This window comes from Zootoca vivipara, chromosome 14, assembly GCF_963506605.1.
Source record: "Zootoca vivipara chromosome 14, rZooViv1.1, whole genome shotgun sequence".
Taxonomy (NCBI): domain Eukaryota; kingdom Metazoa; phylum Chordata; class Lepidosauria; order Squamata; family Lacertidae; genus Zootoca; species Zootoca vivipara.
Window position 1 is genome coordinate 46,308,764 of NC_083289.1, and position 20,531 is coordinate 46,329,294.

A 20,531-nucleotide genomic window follows, 5' to 3' on the forward strand; every position below is an offset into this window, starting at 1 on the left:
CTTGAGAACAGGGATGCTGGACTAGGCAGGCCGTTGGCCTGATCCTGCAACCTTGTCTTATGTCCCAGGAAGAGAGAGATTTGGTGGTGGAGATAACGTATTGTACTAGGATCGTAACTTCCCTCGCAGGTTACGACTGGGAGCGCTCCTGCCAGCACCCACGGGGGAGTCATTTGGCCGGGCAGCAGCTTTTGGGGAAGTACTTAAGGATCGAATCGGTGACAGCAGCACAATAGCAAGCCTGGCAGGGCCAGAGTCTTCCTTGCAAGAAGTGTGTCAAAGGTGAAATATATACCCGTTTTCCAAACCAGCAGCAATTCCTAATAAATGACAGAAAGGCTTGATTTAATGGCACTCTCCAGACAGGGTGACGCAATAGCTTTCAGTGTTGTTGTTGCTGCTGCAGGATTTCTTGTCCCCCCTCCCCCTTCGAAAAAAAAAAATCAGGAAACGGAGCCAACTTTTGCAGCATGCATCAGAATTTCTTACAGTGTGCATAGAGAGAGACCTGCAGGATTGATTAAGTGATTGATTGATTGACTGCTTGTTTAGAATTGCCAGAAGAAACAGAAAATGCAAAGGCCAAGGACGGTTACGAAGGTAGACATCTAATCCAGGCAGCAGTGTGAAAGCACTGTTAATTTGGCAGCAGGTTCAACCACCTGCCATTTTACTAGATAGAGATCCGTTTTTCAGCTCGAGGTCCCATGTTCCCTTCTGCATGCCAGTGATGGGCAGGGCCAGAGGTTCAAGTGGGTGGAGCAATGAATGTTGAGTTTGTCCGCCTAACCTGCTGCGATGGATTACTGCAATGCACTCTCTGTGGGGCTTTCCTCCTGCTTTATTCGGAAGCTGCAGTTAGTGAAGAATGCTGCAGCACGATGGCTGACAGCACTAGGTAAAAGGTAAAGGTAAAGGACCCCTGGACGGTTAAGTCCAGTCAAAGGCGACTATGGGGTTGTGGAGCTCATCTCGCTTTCAGACTGAGGGAGCCGGCGTTTGTCCACAGACAGCTTTCCAGCCAGCAGGACTAAACCGCTTCTTGCGCAGCCGAACAGCGTGACAGAAACCAGAGCGCACACAAACACCTGTGTGTACCTTCCCGCCACAGCAATACCTATTTATCTACTTGCACTGGTGTGCTTTCAAACTGCTAGGTTGGCAGGAGCTGGGACACAGCAACGGGAGCTTACTCCGTCGCGGGGATTTGAACCGCTGACCTTCCGATCGGCAAGCCCAAGAGGCTCAGTGGTTTAGACCACAGCGCCACCCATATATATATATATAACACCTGCACTCAGAGATCTGCACTGGTTGCTGATTTGTTACCAGACCAAGTTCAGAGTGTTGCTGTTAGTATATAACTAGTATATAACTAGTATATAACTTTACAACTTGGGACCAGTTTACCCACAAGATCTTCTTATGCTGCCTGTGCCCGCTCAACTGCTTCGATCTGGGAAATTGGCACTACCACATGTGCCACATAATACCCATTCTGCATTTGTAATAACTCTACCATTTAGAGTTATGGACTTTGGACTATGCACTTTGGAACTCACTGCCTATTGAGAAGAAGAAGAGTTTGGATTTGATATCCTGCTTTATCACTACCCTAAGGAGTCTCAAAGCGGCTAACATTCTCCTTTCCCTTCCTCCCCCACAACAAACACTCTGTGAGGTGAGTGGGGCTGAGAGGCTTCAGAGAAGTGTGACTAGCCCAAGGTCACCCAGCAGCTGCATGTGGAGGAGAGGAGATGCGAACCCTGTTCACCAGATTACGAGACTACCGCTCTTAACCACTACACCACACTGGCTCTCTATTGAGATCTCTATTGAGATCAAACAGGTGCCCTCACTACTCTTTTCAGTGCCTGCTAAGAACTTTCTTGTTTAGACAGCCTCCCCAGATGCTCAGAAAGTTGATGCAAATTTTAATCTGTTTTAGTATTTTTACTTTTGTATGTTTCATAGCAGGGTTGTGAGATTTTCTTGATTTCTTTGTTTTATCTTTTGGTAAGCCTGTTTGAAGTTTCTTTTTCACAATCAAGCAGCATATACATTCCATAGTCAACAGTTTTAGTGGACGAAATGGAACCGTATTGCATGGATGTTGGCTGCTGCAAGAACAGGATGCTGGACCAAAAGGGGCCATTGGCCGGGTGCAGCAGAGCAGTTCTTATGTTCACAAGTTTCAGAACCACGGATAGCTCCAAGTTAGCAACTCACTTAGACAAAGGGTGTGCGCAGCCTTGAAGCTATAAACACGTTTGTGGCTTAAAATACAGGGTTCATCCAGACTTCCTTGCATGCCACAGTCTGAACTTTAAAGCTCCATGTTTAAGCTTCTTCTTTTTTTGCCCTGCCCCACAGGAACCTATTTACTGCTGAAAACAATTCCACAGAAAACATGAATTGTTGTTTGCTCCAATTCAGTGTTAAAGAGCAGGTTTTCTTGGGGAAACTGGTGGGGCAGTTTGTTTTTTTAAGTGCTCAGACATGGACTGGGAAAGCTTGGACATGTGCGTGGAAGGCATGGGGCAAAAGGCTAGTGTGGACGAGGCCATAGCGAGGTTGCTTCCAACTTATTTGCTGCAATGCAGTAATACTGCATTTGCAAGCAACTGAGGGGCTGGTGATGTCTTCACCTGACACATATTACCTGGCTGGTTTCTCTGCTCCTGAAACCAACCCTCACACCTCTGATTCACAAAACCATCACTTGCACACATGTGCAGTGGCTGCCTCAAATGCACACGCCCCAGCTTAACTGAAAAGTGAGTTTGGCCTGCGGTTTCCATCCGGATCCAAGCTGGTTCGAGGGGGAAACACATCAGCCAGCGGCATTTCTCAAGAAACCTGAGGGCAAGTACAGGTCTGTGGCTAATGTCCTGTGTGCTTGGCTCGAGACACCAGCAACAGGAGCAAGCTGGAACCAGAGTAAACGGTAATGTGTACACAGCCGGAGGCTTTTTAAGCCTCTGTCTCCAGATTACCTCTGCCATTGTTCACCCTCTGGTGGAGAATTTCAGGACCTCAAAGTGGTCTGAAGATGGGCACTCCTCCTCCATCACCTAACCTCCTGATCCCTGTGCCGCTAGTGAAGCGAGCTGTTGTGGGAGGCATCTGGTTCCTGGGGGAAGGCACTGCTCAGGGTCCAGGCTCTGAATTTACAGGGAGGTACGTCTAAGGGTTCTTGTCCTATATAGTCCCCGGCTCAGTGGTTTCCTGATCTCCAGGAGGCAGATCTAGGCCCTGTACTTGATTTCATAGCTGATTTCATAGCTGGTGCCTCTCCAGCCTCCAACTCCGTGCCTGGATTGCTGCTGGATTCAGAGGTCAGTTCAGTTCAACTGTCTGTTGGCTTCTGTATATGGACTGGTGTGTGTGTGTGTGTCCCCTTTGCCTTAGGCTGCAGAATATCTTGGCTTGGTCCCCGTTCCCCAACATGGTATCCTGTAGTTGATGCAGCTTACTGCTCCCATCAGCCCCCGCCATCTTGGCCACAAACAGCCAAGGATGATGGGAGTAGTAGTCCACAACATCTGGAATGCACCACATTGGCGGCCCTCGCTCTATGGCAAGTGCGGGGAGCCTTTGGCCCTGCAGATCATGCTGAACTACAATGCCCATCATCCCTGGCCATTGGCAATGCCTGCTGGGATTAATGGGAGTTATGGTTCCGCAACCCCTGGAAGGTCAAAGGTTCTCCACACCTGCTCAAGACCAATGATGATTGGAGCTGTGGTCTGGCAACATCTGGAGGGAACCAAGCTGAGGGAAGGCTCCTGTGCGAGTGCTTGGAGGCGGTTGGAGAATGGATGGTGGTTAACAGATTGAGGTTGAATCCTGATAAGACTGAAGTACTGTTTTTGGGGGACAGGAGGCAGGCAGGTGTGGAGGATTCCCTGGTCCTGAATGGGGTAACTGTGCCCCTGAAGGACCAGGTGCGCAGCCTGGGAGTCATTTTGGACTCACAGCTGTCCATGGAGGCGCAGGTCCAGGTGTCCAGGTGTCCACCAGGTGTCCAGGTGTCTTCCAGCTCTATCTGGTACGCAGGCTGAGACCCTACCTGCCCGCAGACTGTCTCACCAGAGTAGTGCATGCTGTGGTTATCTCCCGCTTGGACTACTGCAATGCGCTTTACATGGGGCTACCTTTGAAGGTGACCCGGAAACTGCAATTAATCCAGAATGTGGCAGCCAGACTGGTGACTGGGAGGGGCCGCCGAGACCACATAACACCGATCCTGAGAGATCTACATTGGCTCCCAGTACGTTTCCGAGCACAATTCAAAGTGTTGGTGTTGACCTTTAAAGCCCTAAACGGCCTCGGTCCCGTATACCTGAAGGAGCATCTCCACCTCCATCATTCGGCCCGGACTCTGAGATCCAGCACCGAGGGCCTTCTGGCAGTTCCCTCACTGCGAGAAGCAAAGCTACAGGGAACCAGGCAGAGGGCCTTCTCGGTGGTGGCACCCGCCCTTTGGAACGCCCTCCCATCAGAGGTCAGAGAGATAAACAACTACTTGACATTTAGAAAATACCTAAAGGCAGCCCTGTTTAGGGAAGTTTTTAATCTGTGATATTTTAATGTATTTTAATGTGTGTTGGAAGCCACCCAGAGTGGCGGGGGGGGGGGGGACCCGGCCAGATGGGCGGGGTATAAATAATAAATTTTCTGGATGCAGCAGCAGGCAGAGAGGGTTGGAAGAGAAGCCTTCTGACTTCTTTTCAGGATCTGCTTGAACTCGAACCTAGAGCCTTGACATAGGTATGCACATTTGCCTCTGGCATTAAGCCATTTGAGGCCGCAGACTGGGCAAGGGAGATTGTCCTTCCGGATCCAAACACACCTCTGCCAATGTCCCACCAGCCTCGCCAACCTTCCGGCAGCCCGTTGCTTCCTCCTGGCCCAGATACAGATGTCCCTGGGCTGGCCCTGGGCACCAGACAGGTGCTGGCCTTGATTCCTTGGCCTCCTTCCAAACACCTCTGCTTGCCAGATTTCCTATCGGTTGGCATGCTTGTTCCAACACCCTCTGAATGGGCTTTGTTGTTCAAAGCCCAGTCCTGGGTTGGGAAACCTGTGGCCTTCCATATTCTGTTGGGGCATCAACTCCCATCAACCCCTACCAGTATTGCCCAAGGGTCAGGAATGATGGGAGATGGAGTCTCGAGACACCCAGAGGAGGTCATGCCTAGCCCTGCCCTGTGCCAGACACAGAGTCCTCAGACAATGGAACACTCCCTGCAAGTTGAGGACGCTGAGTTTACTGCAAAGACCTTAACAGTCCACAACCTTAGCTTGCTCAGAGACAAATGTATGTCCCCTGGCCTATTTCTCGAGATTTGTAAGCCCCTTCTGTCCACCTTGTCCCCTTCTGTCCATGTGTATCTCCTCCTTCTTGTGGAACTAACTTGCAATTCCTTGCAAGTAGGGAATGAACCTGCCAGGTTTATGACCTGTTGGCATTACAGTTCCAGCACCCTCTGAATGGACTCCTAGTCCGGGGTCAGGAAACCCGGGGCTGGAAACACCACAGGAATTGGGCTCCTTGCTCCCGACTGAAGTGCACTTGCCAAACTCCATGAGATATACACTTTGGCTTGATTCTGTTGCTGGATCACGTCTGCACCTAGACTGAGGCCCCAGCTGCACCCTGCATTTTAGATAGTCCCGGCTGCACCAAAGGAGACCTGGGAGCTGTAGTTTGTTGAGGGTGCCGAGAATTGATGGAAGACCCCCCCCCCTGCTCCACACACAGAGCTACAATTCTCAGAGTGGTTTCACCGGTCAATGCCTTTTCTCAGGAGCCAGGGGCAAAACTGGGGGCAGCAGCAAATGCCAAGGTCCGTCTTTGTATAGTAGAAGGCTACTTTCTGCACATGGAGGAGGTGGACAGAGAAAAGTTCTTCTCCCTCTCTTATAACACTAGAATGGGACATCCATTGAAGCTGAATTTTGGAAGACTCAGGTCACGCAAAAGAAAGTCCTTCTTTGTGCATGTTAGAGGTAGGTAGCTGTGTTGGTCTGACGTAGTCGAAACAAACAAAAAATCCTTCCAGTAGCACCTTAGAGACCAACTAAGTTTGTCATAGGTATGAGCTTTCGTGTGCATGCACACTTCTTCAGATACACTGAAACAGAAGTCACCAGACCCTTATGTATAGTCAGAGGGTGGGGAGGGGTATTACTCAGAAGGGTGGTGGGAATGGGTGATTGGCTGATAGGAGTGGTAAACCTGTTGACGACTGTTAACGACTGCAATTGGTCTTGCAGGAAAAAGCAAGGGGTGAGATGTCTAAAGAAAGCTTTATCATGTATAATGAGATAGGAATCTGATGTCTTTATTCAGACCAGGTCTCTCCATGGTTTTAAGCTTGGTAATGAGTTGCAATTCAGCAACTTCTCTTTCCAGTCTGTTTCTGAAATTTTTCTGTAATGAGACAGCTACTTTGAGATCTTGTACAGAATGTCCTGGGAGATTGAAGTGTTCTCCTACTGGTTTCTCTGTCTTCTGCAGGCACCCCCAAACTTCGGCCCTCCAGATGTTTTGGACTACAATTCCCATCTTCATCAACCACTGGTCCTGTTAGCTAGGGATCATGGGAGTTGTAGGCCAAAACATCTGGAGGGCCGCAGTTTGGGGATGCCTGGTCTTGTGATTCCTGATGTCAGATTTATGTCCATTTATCCTTTGGGGACGCAGGTGGCGCTGTGGTTAAACCACAGAGCCTAGGGCTTGCTGATCAGAAGGTCGGCAGTTCGAATCCCTGCGATGGGGTGAGCTCCCATTGCTCGGTCCCAGCTCCTGCCAACCTAGCAGTTCGAAAGCACGTCAAAGTGCAAGTAGATACAGCAGGAAGGTAAACGGCGTTTCTGTGTGCTGCTCTGGTTTGCTAGAAGCAGCTTTGTCGTGCTGGCCACATGACCTGGAAGCTGTACACCAGCTCCCTTGGCCAATAATGCGAGATGAGCGCGCAAACCCAGAGTCGGTCATGACTGGACCTAATAGTCAGGGGTCCCTTTACCTTATCCTTTGGCGTAGGGTTTGGCCTGTTTGCCCTTCAGCTCTCTATATTGGACAAGCAGGCCAAACCCTACGCACTTTGTCCAGTGCACCGTTAAACTTTGGCACCCATCCCGAGAGGAGGCAGTGATGGCCACCAACCTCAATGGCATTAAAAGAAGATTGGGCAAACTCACGGAGAATTAGCCAATCCGTGGCTACCAGCCAGGGTGCCTATGTTCCAGCTCCAGTGTTGAATGAGAGTTGTTGGGAATCTCGAGCATTGCTGTGCTCACGTCCCTCCTGTGGACTTCCCAAAAGGAGCATCTGGTTTGGCCACTCTGAGAACAGGATGCAGGGCCAGATGGGTCATCGGCTTGATCCATCTGCCCAAGAAAACTTTCTTATGTTCTTATGGGATATTAGGCAAATTGATGGAGGATATGGCAGCATTCTCCCTCTGCTGTCGGAGGCAGCATGGCAGCTGCTGGGAGTCTCAAGTGGGGAAGAGTGCTGCTGTTGTTCTCTGGCCTTAGAATCATAGAGTTGGAAGAGACCACAAGGGCCATCCAGTCCAACCCCCTACCAAGCAGGAAACACCATCAAAGCATTCTTGACATATGCCTGTCAAGCCTCTGCTTAAAGACCTCCAAAGAAGGAGACTCCACTACACTCCTTGGTAGCAAATTCCACTGCCGAACAGCTCTTACTGCCAGGAAGTTCTTCCTAATGTTTAGGTGGAATCTTCTTTCTTGTAGTTTGAATCCATTGCTCCGTGTCTGCTTCTCTGGAGCAGCAGAAAGCAACTTTTCTGCCTTGCCTGCAGGCTTCTCATAATAGGCATCCGGCTGGCCTCTGTGAGAAGAGGACGCTGGACTAGATGGGCCCTTCAGCCTGCTTATTGCCCCTCAAATGTCAAATAAACAAGACCCCTCATTCTTGGAATAAATAACAGCAGCAGGCAAAATGCACCCATCAGCACATTGCCGCCAATGAATAGATTCATGAATTTGTCGCAGATTTATTTATTGGTTAAAAAAAGGGTCCTCTTCAATCATTTTTTAAATGAGTGCCGTCCCCTGCAGAAAGGACGTTTGGGCTGATAGAATAGCCATAAATAATCCACATACCTTTCCTCTTGCCAGGCTAATGTGCTTAAAATAAAGTCTCCTCTCCCACATTCTCCCAACAAATAAGCATCCTCTGGCTCATTCAAGAAGAACATCTCTCTCATCCCTGGATAGGCAAAGAGAGAGGGGGGGGGGGCGGGGGAAGCCACCCGCATCAAAAATGGTGCTTCCACCGGGTCGGAATTGCCTAAGGAAAAATGATAACAAAACCCTGTCTATTGGGCGCAACGTTCCAAGATTTATTTATTTAATTTGTTGGGCAGCTGGGCCTTCCCACCTTCCAGCGGCAACTGGTCTCCTGATGGCTCTGAGAGATATTAAACACGGAAGGGCAATCAAACAATTATGCAATATTAAAATGAAAATAAGCCAGGAAGATGAGGGTGGCATGCTGCCGGATGGCATTAACTGCTAAGGCTGCAATCCTACCTGCCAAGGGGTACTTACTGAACCTCTTATTGGCCCCGAGGGCCGTATCCCCTTATGCGAGATGAGCCCCCCTGAGGGCCATGTGGTGGGTGGAGCCAGAGGCAAAAAGGGGCGGAGCAACAGGTGTCAATGGTACCTCTCTGTGCAGTTAGAGCTGGGGAACCCTTTTCAGACCGAGGGCCGCATTCCCTTCCGGGCATGCCAGCAGTGGGTGGAGCCAGGGACAAATATTGGCGGAGCAAGGAATGTGGGGTTTTCCCTTTGCACGATAGGCTGGTTTCTACACACTCACACGCCCCTTTCTGTCTTCCATCCAGACAAGAAAGAGGAAATAGCAGGATTCAAAGGCATATTCCAGCCAGGCAAAAACAGTCAAGGAGGGCTGGTAAGAGATGTGGCCTGTGTAGAGGGTCTGTGGCTGAGGAGGTTAGTCTGGGGAGAGTCCTGCAGGCCAGATAGAGAGGCTCGGGGCCACCGGGCCTGAGTTTCCCCTCTCCTGTCCTAAAGGATAGGAAATATAAGAATAGCAAGGCATGAGTCATGTTGGATCACAGTATGGGTCCCTCACGGCTTCATCCCAGGTATGTGGAGATGGGCCATGCAGGTACATCGGATGGGCCATGCAGGCAACGTTCCGTTCCCAGCATTGCTTTTCTGGTAATTTGGAGGTACACTGCCCCTGTACATGGAAGCTGCACTTCCTAGACTTCCCTCTTTATCATCACTGAGGGCCAGCCCAGTTGGTCTCCCCTGCACCTGGCCGCCCTTCTGGGCTTATTAAGGGTCTTCTTGCTGCTTATGCTTGCAAGAGTCACACAGTGACCCCACCGAAACACCATAGCTCAGTGGGTAGAGTGTCTGCTTTGAATCCAGAAGGTCCCAGGTTCAAATCCTGGCATCTTCCATTAGGGCTTGGCATGCCTGCTGCCTGGAATCCTGGAGAGCTGCTGCCAGTCAGTGTAGACTAGGTGTTGTGGTCCAGGGACAGGCTTCAGGGAGTCTGTGAACTGGAGGTTATATACATACATACATACATACATACATACACACACACACTGGAACCTCGGTTTTACGAACACCTCGGTTTACGAATTTCCGGTTTACGAACGCCGCGGACCAATCTGGAATGGATTAATTCACTTTCCATTACTTACAATGGGAATGTTCGCTTCTGTTCATGAACATACTTCCGGAACCAATTACACCCATGCTTCGGGTTAAGTACGCTTCAGGTTGAGTACTCCGCGGACCCGTCTGGAACGGATTAATCCACTTTCCATTACTTTCAATGGGAAAGTTCGCTTCAGTTTATGAACGCTTCAGTTTATGAACAGACTTCCGGAACAAATTGTGTTCATAAACCGAAGTACCACTGTATATATATATATATATATCCATCCCCAATACAATAAATTAAATTGTGGGCAATATTTTGCGTGCATGTGTCGATGTGCATTTTTCTGCAGAGTTGCTCCATAACTTCCACCAGATTCTCAAAGGGGCCTGTGCCCCCCCCAAAAGGTTAAGAACTATCGAATCATAGAACTGTAGCATTGGAAGGGACCTAAACGGTCATCTAGCCCAACCTTCTGCAATGCAGCGGGTGCAGCAAATCCTAAAATACATGGACCCTTGGTTTGATTCCACATAAAGTTACTAAGTGAGTCCCGTTTTATTTAATTGGGCCTTCACTTAAGCAAGTGTGCACAGGATAGCAGCTTCCGTCTGTTTAATCGGTAGATTCAACCAAAAAAGCTTTCGCTGATCAGATTTTATTTGTAGGGGTCAAACGGAATTTAACGGCAGACATTTAAATCAATGGTGCTCTGAGTTCAGGGCACATCTGTTTAATTCTTAAGCTGCTTTGGTTCTGGCGTGTTACCGAAACAGGGTATGGAAATGTGAGTTTCCCCCCCTCCCAGCGCTGAAGGATAGCTTGGTTATTACAAGGGCAATGGACAGTTCTCAGCCTCAGGGCCACAGTCACCTATCAGGCTACCTTCCAGGGGCCATGTGCCAGAGGTGCACAGGGCCAGAGGTAAAAGAAATGTCACATTTTACCTGTGTGCACTAGTTATGATTCACACCTGGGCATCCTCCTCGATTCTCCTTATAGGCAGGTAAGAAACAGGATCACTGTTTTAGGACAAATTCCAGTCAGGCAAAAACACGGGAGGAGGGTGCAAGGCCTAGGGAGAGCGAGGTGTAGCCTGGTGGAGGTTTCACACTCCAAGTTTATGAAAGCATAAGATGGTTGGACAGTGTTCTCGAAGATACGAACATGACTTTGACCAAACTGCGGGAGGCAGTGGAAGACAGGAGTGTCTGGCGTGCTATGGTCCATGGGGTCACGAAGAGTCGGACACGACTAAACGACAAAGCCCTCTTACCTCTATCAACCCCTTAAAAACAAACAAATATCTACATTTGATCAACAGAATGCTCTATAGCATATTTACACTGGAAGAAGTTCTGCTCAGTCCACTGGGACCTGCTTCCATTCAAGTATTTATTAGTTGTTATTATTATTATTATTATTTCATTTACGAATTGCTTCCCATGTGTGGCATTCCAAAGTGATTTATGTTGGACCAGACCCTAAATTATTGGCTTGGCTTGGAATCGAAATAATTCATGTGTATTTCTTTTTAAAAAAATAATAATAATACTGATTGCGGTTCGGCTGCCTAACATATCCTATTAATATTTCTGATTAAAAAACTAAATAATTAAGACTGGGAGCTCCACAAGGGCAGAATTACTCATGCTTAGGGGGTGGAGGGAGGACAGACTAAAAGCAAACCTGCCATAAACCACTTTGAGCCTGTGGGGGAGAGCAGGACATTAAGGAAAGAAAACTATGGCACAGGCCAACCCAAACCCCATGAATCTGAAAGAATAAATAATCATTTATGCACCAGCAAAATCGAGGGCCCTCCCCTACTTTAGCATAGTTTAAAAATGCACATCTGTGCAATATATACACAGCCTTGATAGTTAATATGAGTTGGCAGCATCAAAAATTTTGTTGCGAAAAAACATATGTATCTATCTCTCACTCACCAGAGCCCTTGCAACAGCCCTCTCCGTCTTCCAAGCAAGGGAGACAGCCTGCAACTTAAACAATCAATCAGAATCTTCTCTCAGCAGTTTACAAGGAAGAGGATATAATTATTACTATTAATAATAATATTAATCTATAAAGTGTACATTATCTTGCCCGAGCCCCCTCCCTCCCCCCCACTATTTTATTTTATTTCATTTTGCAACGGTGGCGGCGTCACCGGGTCCGCTCAGCCTCCCGGCCGCTCCACACCGACCTCCCGGCGGCGCGTGTGCACGTGTGGATGCGTGTGTACGCGCGCTGCTGCCGGGTCGCAGGGCGGCCACACGGCGCGCCTCTCTCCTTATCGCAGCGGCTCCGCCTCCCTCCCCCCCCCCGGTTTTGGGGAGGGGGTGCTGCTGCAGAGAAGGAGCAGGGAAGACTTTTCTCCCTCCTCCCCGCTTGGGCTGGCGCTCAGGCGCTGCGTGCGAACCGCGCTCTGCTCCAGACTGCGGCCCCTCCGCCGCCGCCGCTCCCCCTCTGCCGCCCCGGGGCAGTGCACCAGCCGAGCCAAGCCCCCAGCAGCAGCCCAGCCAGCTCCGCTCAGCTGGGGCCTCCTCCTCCTCCTCCTCCTCCTCCTGCGCTCTTCAATCCCTCCAGCCGGCAGCCGCCTGCTGGCGAGTTGGCTCAACAATCCCTTTCCAGTGATGGAGAGAGAGAGGAGAGAGAGAGAAAAAAGGGGGCTGTTGGTCTTTCCCCCTTTTTTGTGACACCCTCCCAATTCCTGCCCTGTTTGCTTCCACTGCAGCAGAGAAGCGCTCTCCAAAAGTCGATGGGGACGAGTAACAAGTCTCCAGTTTGAGCAAGCGTCGCGCGCAATTAAAGCGCCCCGGGTTTTTTGGAGGAGGTTGGCGTCTCTCTCGTTGCAAAGCAGGGCAAGCAGTTGAGGTTGTTGGACTCTGCGCGCTCTCCCTCCCTCGGCTGGGTTGGCAAACTTGTATCAGGAGGCGGTGTATGTGTGCTTGTGCGCGCGTTTGTGCGCGCGCCTGTGTGTGTTGGATGGCTTTGGGAGCCCGAAGATGCTGCCTGGCGTGGTTTTTCCCCCCTCTTGCGGAAGGGCACCTGAGCTAAAATCTGGGGATTAAGCAGACGCACACGCACACAAAACACAAGCACCCCCCCCCCACTCACCACCTACACACACACACACACACACACACACGGAGACGCGTTTCTGACGGGTGCCAAAGGAATCCTTTTGAAATGACTTGGAGGATTTTCATCTTGGAATTATGTGGAGGGCGAATGCAGTGAGTAACAAGCGGCGACGAAGGCGATTAAATAATAGCAATTATGATAAATAATAATTTAAAAAATGCGGAATGGGGAGGGGAGAGAGAGAGAGGTGGGAGCTATGGATGGTTGGTGGCGATCTTTTTGCCTGGCACTGTTGCAAAGGGGGTGGGGGTGGAGTTGGGTTGCCTCGACAGTAACGTCGATCTCCCCCACCCCACCCCCGCGCCAACCCCCGGCCACCCATGGGTGAAATGGACAGATTAGGGTCCCGGCCTTGCTGCCGCTTTGCATGTCAATTTCGCCTGCCAAGAAAGAGCGAGAGAGTAGAATTTTATTTTGCGTTTCCCCATTTTTTTTAGCATGGAAATTAGTGCTATTTGTATTATTAGTATTACTGTAGAGGTTTACTGAGCAGGTGGCGCTTAGCTGAGTTTACTCTCGAGGAAGTGCTTGGAGGGTCGCTTCTTTCCTCCATCCCAAAATGAGGCGGCTTGCCCTCTTTTAAGCACCCCCTCCATCGCCAGCCTGTGCGTGTTTACTCAGAAACAAGTCCTCTTGACTTCAATGGGACTTGCCGCCCAGGAAAAGATGGGAGCTAAAAACTCCTCGCGAGGGACCCCTCCAATTGGGAACTTCAACCTGCTAGAAGAGACCTTTAACTTGGGTGGAAGAAGGACCCTCCATTGAATTGCAGAGGGGGTGGGGGTCTGTCCTTACTTTCCGAGTAGACCGATCGCAGCGGTGGTTATGAGAACGCAAGTTTTGGGGGTGTTTACTCGGAAGCAAGGCCCGCCTATGCTCAGTGGGCTTTTTACTCCCAGGTAAGGGAGTCTACCTAGGGGTGGTGTTGGGAGAGTGGGGAGGGGGCGAGGCCGCTTCATATGTCTCTCTCCCCTCCCCCAAAACACACCGCAATCCTACGCATCCTGACCCGGGGAGGAAATTCCGTTTAACTCCGCGAGGGCTTCCTCGGGAGTAAGGACGCATAGGATCGCGTGCACGTCCTAGTGGAGAGAAATTGCGGCAGGAGGTGGGAGAGGGAAAGAAGAGCGGGGAACGGTTTTCCAAGGAAGATCGCGGGCAAAACGTGCGCTCCGACAAATTACATGGAAGCAAATCAACTTTCCCCCTCCAGACGATCGGCTGCCCGGCGAGGATTTATTAATCCGCTGCGCCGCGAAGTTGTCGCTGTGTTATTTTGCGCTGTTCCGCCTGCGCTAACGTGGTGGTCTTTCTGTCGCCCCTCCCCTCCCCTCCCTTCCTCTCCGCTCTCCCCCAAACCCTCCCTTTTAGACCCCCTTTGCACCGATAAGCAACCCTGCCTCGCGGGTAGGCGAGGATGTGGCGCCCCGATCTCAGCACCAGCACTGGCGATCGCATCTCTGGAAAGCAGGATGGCAACCTCCCTTGACGCCCGGCGCTGAGGAGTCTTGCGAAATGCCAAACTTTGCGGCAGCGGCTACGATTTCTCACATTCCTGGTAATGCTGATTCTGATGCTGGTGGAAAGTGGCTGGCGGGGGGTGGGGAGGGGGAGAGATGAGGATAAATGAATAAATAAATAAATAAATAATTTTTTTGAGGGGGGGTGGTTAGGGAGAAAGTGGAGAGAAGCGCCAGGAACGCGGCGGGCGCCAGGAGGCGCTGTTGCTCTTGGTTTCCCTTTCGCCCCCATGAATGGAGCGAGAAGCTAAGAATTCCCTCTTCTACGTAGTAAAGGCTAACGGTGCGGGATTTCGCAGTGTGTGTGTGTATGTGTGTTGTGCACGTCTTTCTAATTGGTGCAAACAATCTCCCCCTCTTCTGCCAGCGTGGTGCATTTTTTTAAAACTCAGTGGTTTTCTTTTTTGGGGGGTGGGGTGGGGTGGGGGTGGGGATATTTCAAATAATTAATACTTCCCGATGAAGGAGGTTTAAAGGCACGGGCGAGTGGGTTATGGTTTTACTATAAAAAATCCACCCACCCTCTTTCTGTCTTTTTGCCTCTCGTGCGATCTGACTGCAGTCGGGCAAGCAGAAAAAAAAAAAATCTGCCCTGCAACAGACAACGGCTGAGTTTGAATCCAAATGAGGTCTGGGGATAGAGAGAGAGAGACACACACACACACACAGCTCCAGAGACCCCTCGCTCATGCCTACCTGAAGCCTAGGGAGGGAAGAGGTTTACTCTGAGTCCTATATATCGCTGCTTCTGCTGGAACATGATTGATGAGTGTAGATGTCAGGCTGATGGGAGCCATAGGATCAGAGATGCATTCCCCCCCTCCACGGGGTGGGTGGGTGAGATGGAAGTCAGCAGAAGGTAGCCCCCCCCCCTCCACAAGCGGCTTTGCCACCGGCCTCTGTGAGAAGGAACATCAGCCCCCCCTTTCACCCACCTGCCCAACGAAATCCACGAAAATAGAGCATCATCCAGGGACCTGACCCGAAGCGAAGGGGACAATATGCATGCCAGCGCCGGGCCAACATCCCCGATGCCCAGCCAAAGTGGGTACATTGCCAAGGAGAGAGAGGAGTGAGGGCGGGTGAGGGGGGTGGTGAGGAGGAAAAAAACCACAGTTAGAATATTGCATGTCTGAATCTGTTCCAGAAATGCAGCCAGTTCTGCGTGAGCAGCCAGCCAGCTTGAAATGAGTCTTGGAATAAAATACAATTTCTGGACAGAGGCGAGGGGAGTGGGGGGGGGGACATACACACACACACCAATCGTTGCTGCTTCAGCCACAGCAGGAGGGGAGAGGAAAGGAGGGCAGGAAGCAGACAGGGCCTGGGTCACTGGATGCCTTCAAAGCCTTCGGCAGCCAGGCTTTCCGAAAAGGCATGCCGAGGAGCTTCAGATATCTCATCTGCGCTGTGTCCTCAGCAGAGATTGAGCTGGTTTTAGGTTCCCCCTTGTAAGGGAAGGATATGAGCAGAGCTGGCCAGCGGCCCTTCCGAGACCTTGAACACAATTTCAGTTTTGCTCTGGTGGGAGTTAAGTGTTGCACTGAGCCCTGGGTGCTTAGCTGAAGTTGAACTTTGAGGGCCACCTTGACCCTGCAGGAGGACTCGGTTCAAGGATGCCTGTTTGCAAGGTTAAGGACCGGGTCCCTGTGGGAGGCAGGAGGCTGTGGCAGTTCATCCTCGTCTTCCGCATGATGTGATGCCCATCCCGGGCTCCTTGTTCTCCGCAGAGCATGGAGTTGGTGAAGATGGCGCGAGTTTGCTGGAATCTCCTGGTGCTTCAGGCTCTCTTGGCAGAGTTGGCCCTCGTCTGGGGGGCAGAGAAAAGCTACCCCATCCTGAACATCGCCGTCATCCTGGGGAGGACGCAGTACGTCACGGAAAGAGAGGTCCGAGCGCTTTGGACCAGGGATATGTCCGGCGACCTCACCGTCGACGTCAATGTGGTGCCCCTTCTGGTCAACCAGACAGACCCCAAAAGCATCATCACCAACGTCTGTGACTTGATGTCGGGCACCAAGATCCACGGCGTGGTTTTTGGAGACGACACCGACCAGGAGGCGGTTGCCCAGATTTTGGATTTTATTTCGTCACAGACCTTTATTCCGATCTTGGGGATTCATGGTGGCTCGTCAATGATCATGGCGGACAAGGTAGGCGGAGAGCACATTGTTGTGTGAAGTTGGTGCCCTGTGGGGCAATGTATGCTGTCGCCTCCCTCTTTGGGCAGAAACGGAAATGGAGCGATCCTTTAGCGATCCTTTAATGCAGGGGTAGCTAACATGTGCCCTCCAGATGGTGTTGGACTGCAGCTCCTGTTATTCAGCCAGCATGACCAATGGTTAGGGAAAGTGCGAGTTACCATCCAACAACATCTGGAGGCCACCGAGTTGGCTACTCTTGCCTTAATGGGTTGGTCTTGGCTTCCTTAAGCTGCTTGTAACTTCAGTTTCTTAGGGGAGGGAAGATATTTATTTCTGAACGATTAGACTTGTGGTTTAGCTTGGAGCGTTTCTTCCTCAGTATCACGGCCTACTGGTAGGAGCAGTTTGTGGCTATTCCATGACATTCCCTATCAACATTGGGCTGTGGGGTGTGAAAGATTAGCAAAATCAGTTTTTTTGTCTTCGGTTCACAAAGGATGTTTAGGTCTTCAGCAGCTTATGCACCAAAACACACGATCTGCTTGGATGGCACAAAGCTGAGGGTTTCACTCAGAACTGCATGTTTCCTTTGAGTTGTTGGATAAAAGTCTTCCCCAGCCACCCAACTCTGAGCCGAAAGGACCTCTTCCTGCCACTGTCCGCTGGTTTCAAAGGTCTGATCTGCACTGCAGACTCAAACCAGCTGAACTGTCATTTTCTTAAGGAATTGTGTGTGTGTGTGGGGGGGACCAGCTCTGTTGGGGATGGGGGCTAAGGATATATTTTTGCAACTCATGCACAAACTGCAGCTCTTGAGATCTGTAAGGGGTAACAAGGATCGCAACACATGTGTAGTGTAGACCCTGGAAGTTATATATCCAGCAAGCATGTCGAAAGGAAGTGATGGGGAGACTTTAACTGCACCAGGGTGGCTATAGGTAAATGGTGGCTTACCTAGCTGGTGTTATGGAGACCCATTGGGATGTTGGCCAGGGCCGACCCTAGACATTTTGCCACCTGGGGCAAACCACAAAATGGCGCTCCTTCCCTGCCAGGGAAAAAGGAGTGAATGAAGATCTACATCATGAACAAGGGGGGTGGGATAAAGATCTACATCGGGATCTGCTGCGCCTGTGGTTCCTGCCTCTTGAGGTGGCCTCCACCCCTTGCCTCATGTGTGGGCCGGCCCTGATTTCAGGAAAGTTGAACCAATCGTGGAGGGGAGCTGTGCCGGGGTTGCGTGACGAGGTGCGAGTTCAAAGGCTCGGGATAGGACAGGCCACCTTGCTGTGGAATCAAACAAAAATGTGTGCGAGAGAGATAATAATCGCCAGGGATTAGGCAACTGAGCAGTGGTGCAGTGAGACTGAATGAATCTCCAGGGCACGATGGCAACTCTGCTAAATGGAATGCATTTAAAGTTCTGCAATACCATTTCAAACATCCGTGGCTTCCTCTTACAGTACTAATTCTGGCAGCTGTAGGTTCTTACTAGTTTCCTTCCCAAGCTACAATTCTCAAAGAGTTCCCCATGAGGAAGAAGGATTGATTGTTTAAACCACTGTGGGAATGGGCAATGGTGTGTCAAGCGACTCCTGGTACCCTTAATGAACTACAGTTCCCAAGATTCATTTTTTTTTGGGGGGGGGGAGCCATGGCTGTTGAAAGTGGTATCATAGTGCATTAACTGTATGGTGTGAATGGGGCCTGGGGCCTGAGGCCTACATCTGTCAGCGTGCATAGCAAACCCTCGATAGTTCTCAAAGCCTGCCTGGAAAATGGTCTCTCTTTGGTTTGGCTCTGACAGAAGGTCCACATAATCCCAGCGCGATGCCAAATGAAGTACCTCTTCCATGCAATGGATAGCAAACGTACGAGAGTTTTCATCACAAGGGTGTTGGGCACCACATTTGTTGACTTCTTAAAGAAAGGGATTCTCTTTGGTTTGGGAACGTCACGCCTGGGGTGAATGTGGCCCTCTAAAGCTTTCTATCCGGCCCCTGGGATTTCCACAGGCCACGCCCCCTCTCCCCAGGCTCTGTTTTACACCCTCCTCAAGTGCCTTTGCTTGGCTGGGATGTGTCCTTGAACTTCAATCATGCCATTGGCCAATCCGGCTTGGTATTGTCTACACTGACTGGCAGCAGCTTCCCAGGACTTTAGAGCAAGCTCTCTCCCGGCCCGACCTGGAGAAACCCAGTGTTGGAAACTGAGATATATCAGCTAGGCGCCAAATGGCCCCTTAAACCATGGTTACAGTTGCCCAAGCGGAATGCCTGGTTGCTATTTGGGGGGCAAGATGGCTCTAAAGCCATTTTTTTCAATACAAACTTTTTGGTTCCCGAAATTCACTCTGATTATGCAGATAAAATAGAACTGATAGAATTCTACAGGATGGGGTATTAGTGTGTGAAAACAGTCCAGATCCAAGGATTCCCAGGCAGGCACCTCCAGCTGGAGGAGATGTCAGGCACCATCCTGGCACCCGGGCATCTTCACTTGGTCGCAAGCGGCCAATAGGTGCAAAATGAGCCTGGCACCTGGCTGATTTCGAACACTGCTTGAGATGCCATCAGGAGATTGAACCAGGGACCTCTCCCCTCTTGCTTGCCTGGATGGAGAGGTGTGTGCAGAAACATTTGACTTTCTCTTGGCTGGAAGGGAGCAAAGGTCAGCGCAAAGGTCAGAGTTCCATCTGTTGCTCCACTTATTTTTGTCTCTGAGCCCATGCACTATTGGAATGTGTCATAGGAGGCAGGGAAATGAGTCCCCTGGTCTGACAAATTCATTGCAGACAGAGGAGAAGATGTCCCTTAGCTGTTCTTCGATACGGCAGCGAAATGGAACCTCCATGGCAAGAGGCAGTTTACCTTTGAGTACCAGGCACTGTGAGCAAACAGGTCCCGACTTGTGAAAGGAGGACCTGTCTGTCTGCTTTTGGAAGCAGTGTTCAAAACACACCAGGTGCTAGGAAGGGACCCAGGTGGCGAAGGGACCCAGGTGGTGCTGTGGTTAAACCACTGAGCCTAGGGCTTGCTGATCAGAAGGTCGGCGGTTCGAATCCCTGTGACGGGGTGAGCTCCCGTTGCTTGGTCCCAGCTCCTGCCAACCTAGCACTTCGAAAGCACATCAAAATGCAAGTAGATAAATAGGAACCGCTACAGCGGGAAGGTAAACGGCGTTTCCATGTGCTGCTCTGGTTCGCCAGAAGTGGCTTTGTCATGCTGGCCACATGACCTGGAAGCTATACGCCGGCTCCCTCGGCCAATAATGCGAGATGAGCGTGCAACCCCAGAGTCAGTCACGACTGGACCTAATGGTCAGGGGTCCCTTTACCTTTTCCTTTACCAGGCACTGTGAGCAAACAGGTCCCGACTTGTGAAAGGAAGACCTGTCTGTCTGCTTTTGGAAGCAGTGTTCGAAACGCACCAGGTGCTAGGTGCGTTCTGCTACTGGGGTGGGTTCCATTGTGACTACGTGGAGATTTCTGGGCACCCGGTTGGCCACTGACATCTCCATCGAGCCAGCTGGCTCGTCTGTAGCAAAAGAAGCACTTCTTCTGTTACTTGGCTGGCCGAGCTTACACTGTCGCCTCTCCACAAGCCGCCCAGATGGATCTCACAGACCACAGTTTGCAAACCTCTGCCTTACTACATAGTTAAGACCATTTCCACTTCTATGGTGTGTGTTTCTCCTTCTTGCACACTGGGACAAGAGAGCTGTTGTCAGAGCAAGCCACAGTCGAGCAATGTAGCTGAGATCATAGAATTGTACAATTGGAAGGGATCTTCGATTCCAAGCCCCTGGTGAATAGGCGTTCCATTGTGACCGTAACCCAGCTTTAATGTGTCATTTGGCACCTAACTTATATATCTGAGTTTCTAACATTGCTTGGAAGTGGAATGATGAAAGAAATGGATTGTTGGTTGGCTCCAGCAGGACTCTGGGTACGTCTTGAATAGCAGCCAGTGAGGGAGATGGCCACTTTGCTCTTTGTCCTCAGCATAGACTGCCTTTGACTGTGAATTTGAGATC

The 20,531-nt window shown here is 50.6% G+C and overlaps 1 protein-coding gene across 1 annotated transcript in view; it reads left to right on the top strand.

Annotated features, from left to right (window-relative positions):
- Nucleotides 1–12,354: 12,354 nt before the first annotated feature.
- The window catches only part of GRIN2A (glutamate ionotropic receptor NMDA type subunit 2A), a 210,067-nt gene continuing 201,890 nt past the window's right edge, over nt 12,355–20,531 (top strand). The window contains exons 1-3 of the mRNA XM_060282391.1: nt 12,355–12,924; nt 14,204–14,390; nt 16,083–16,505. Of these exons, the coding sequence (XP_060138374.1) occupies nt 16,086–16,505 (420 nt within the window). The 5' untranslated portion in view covers nt 12,355–12,924; nt 14,204–14,390; nt 16,083–16,085. The remainder of the gene's footprint in view (nt 12,925–14,203; nt 14,391–16,082; nt 16,506–20,531) is intronic.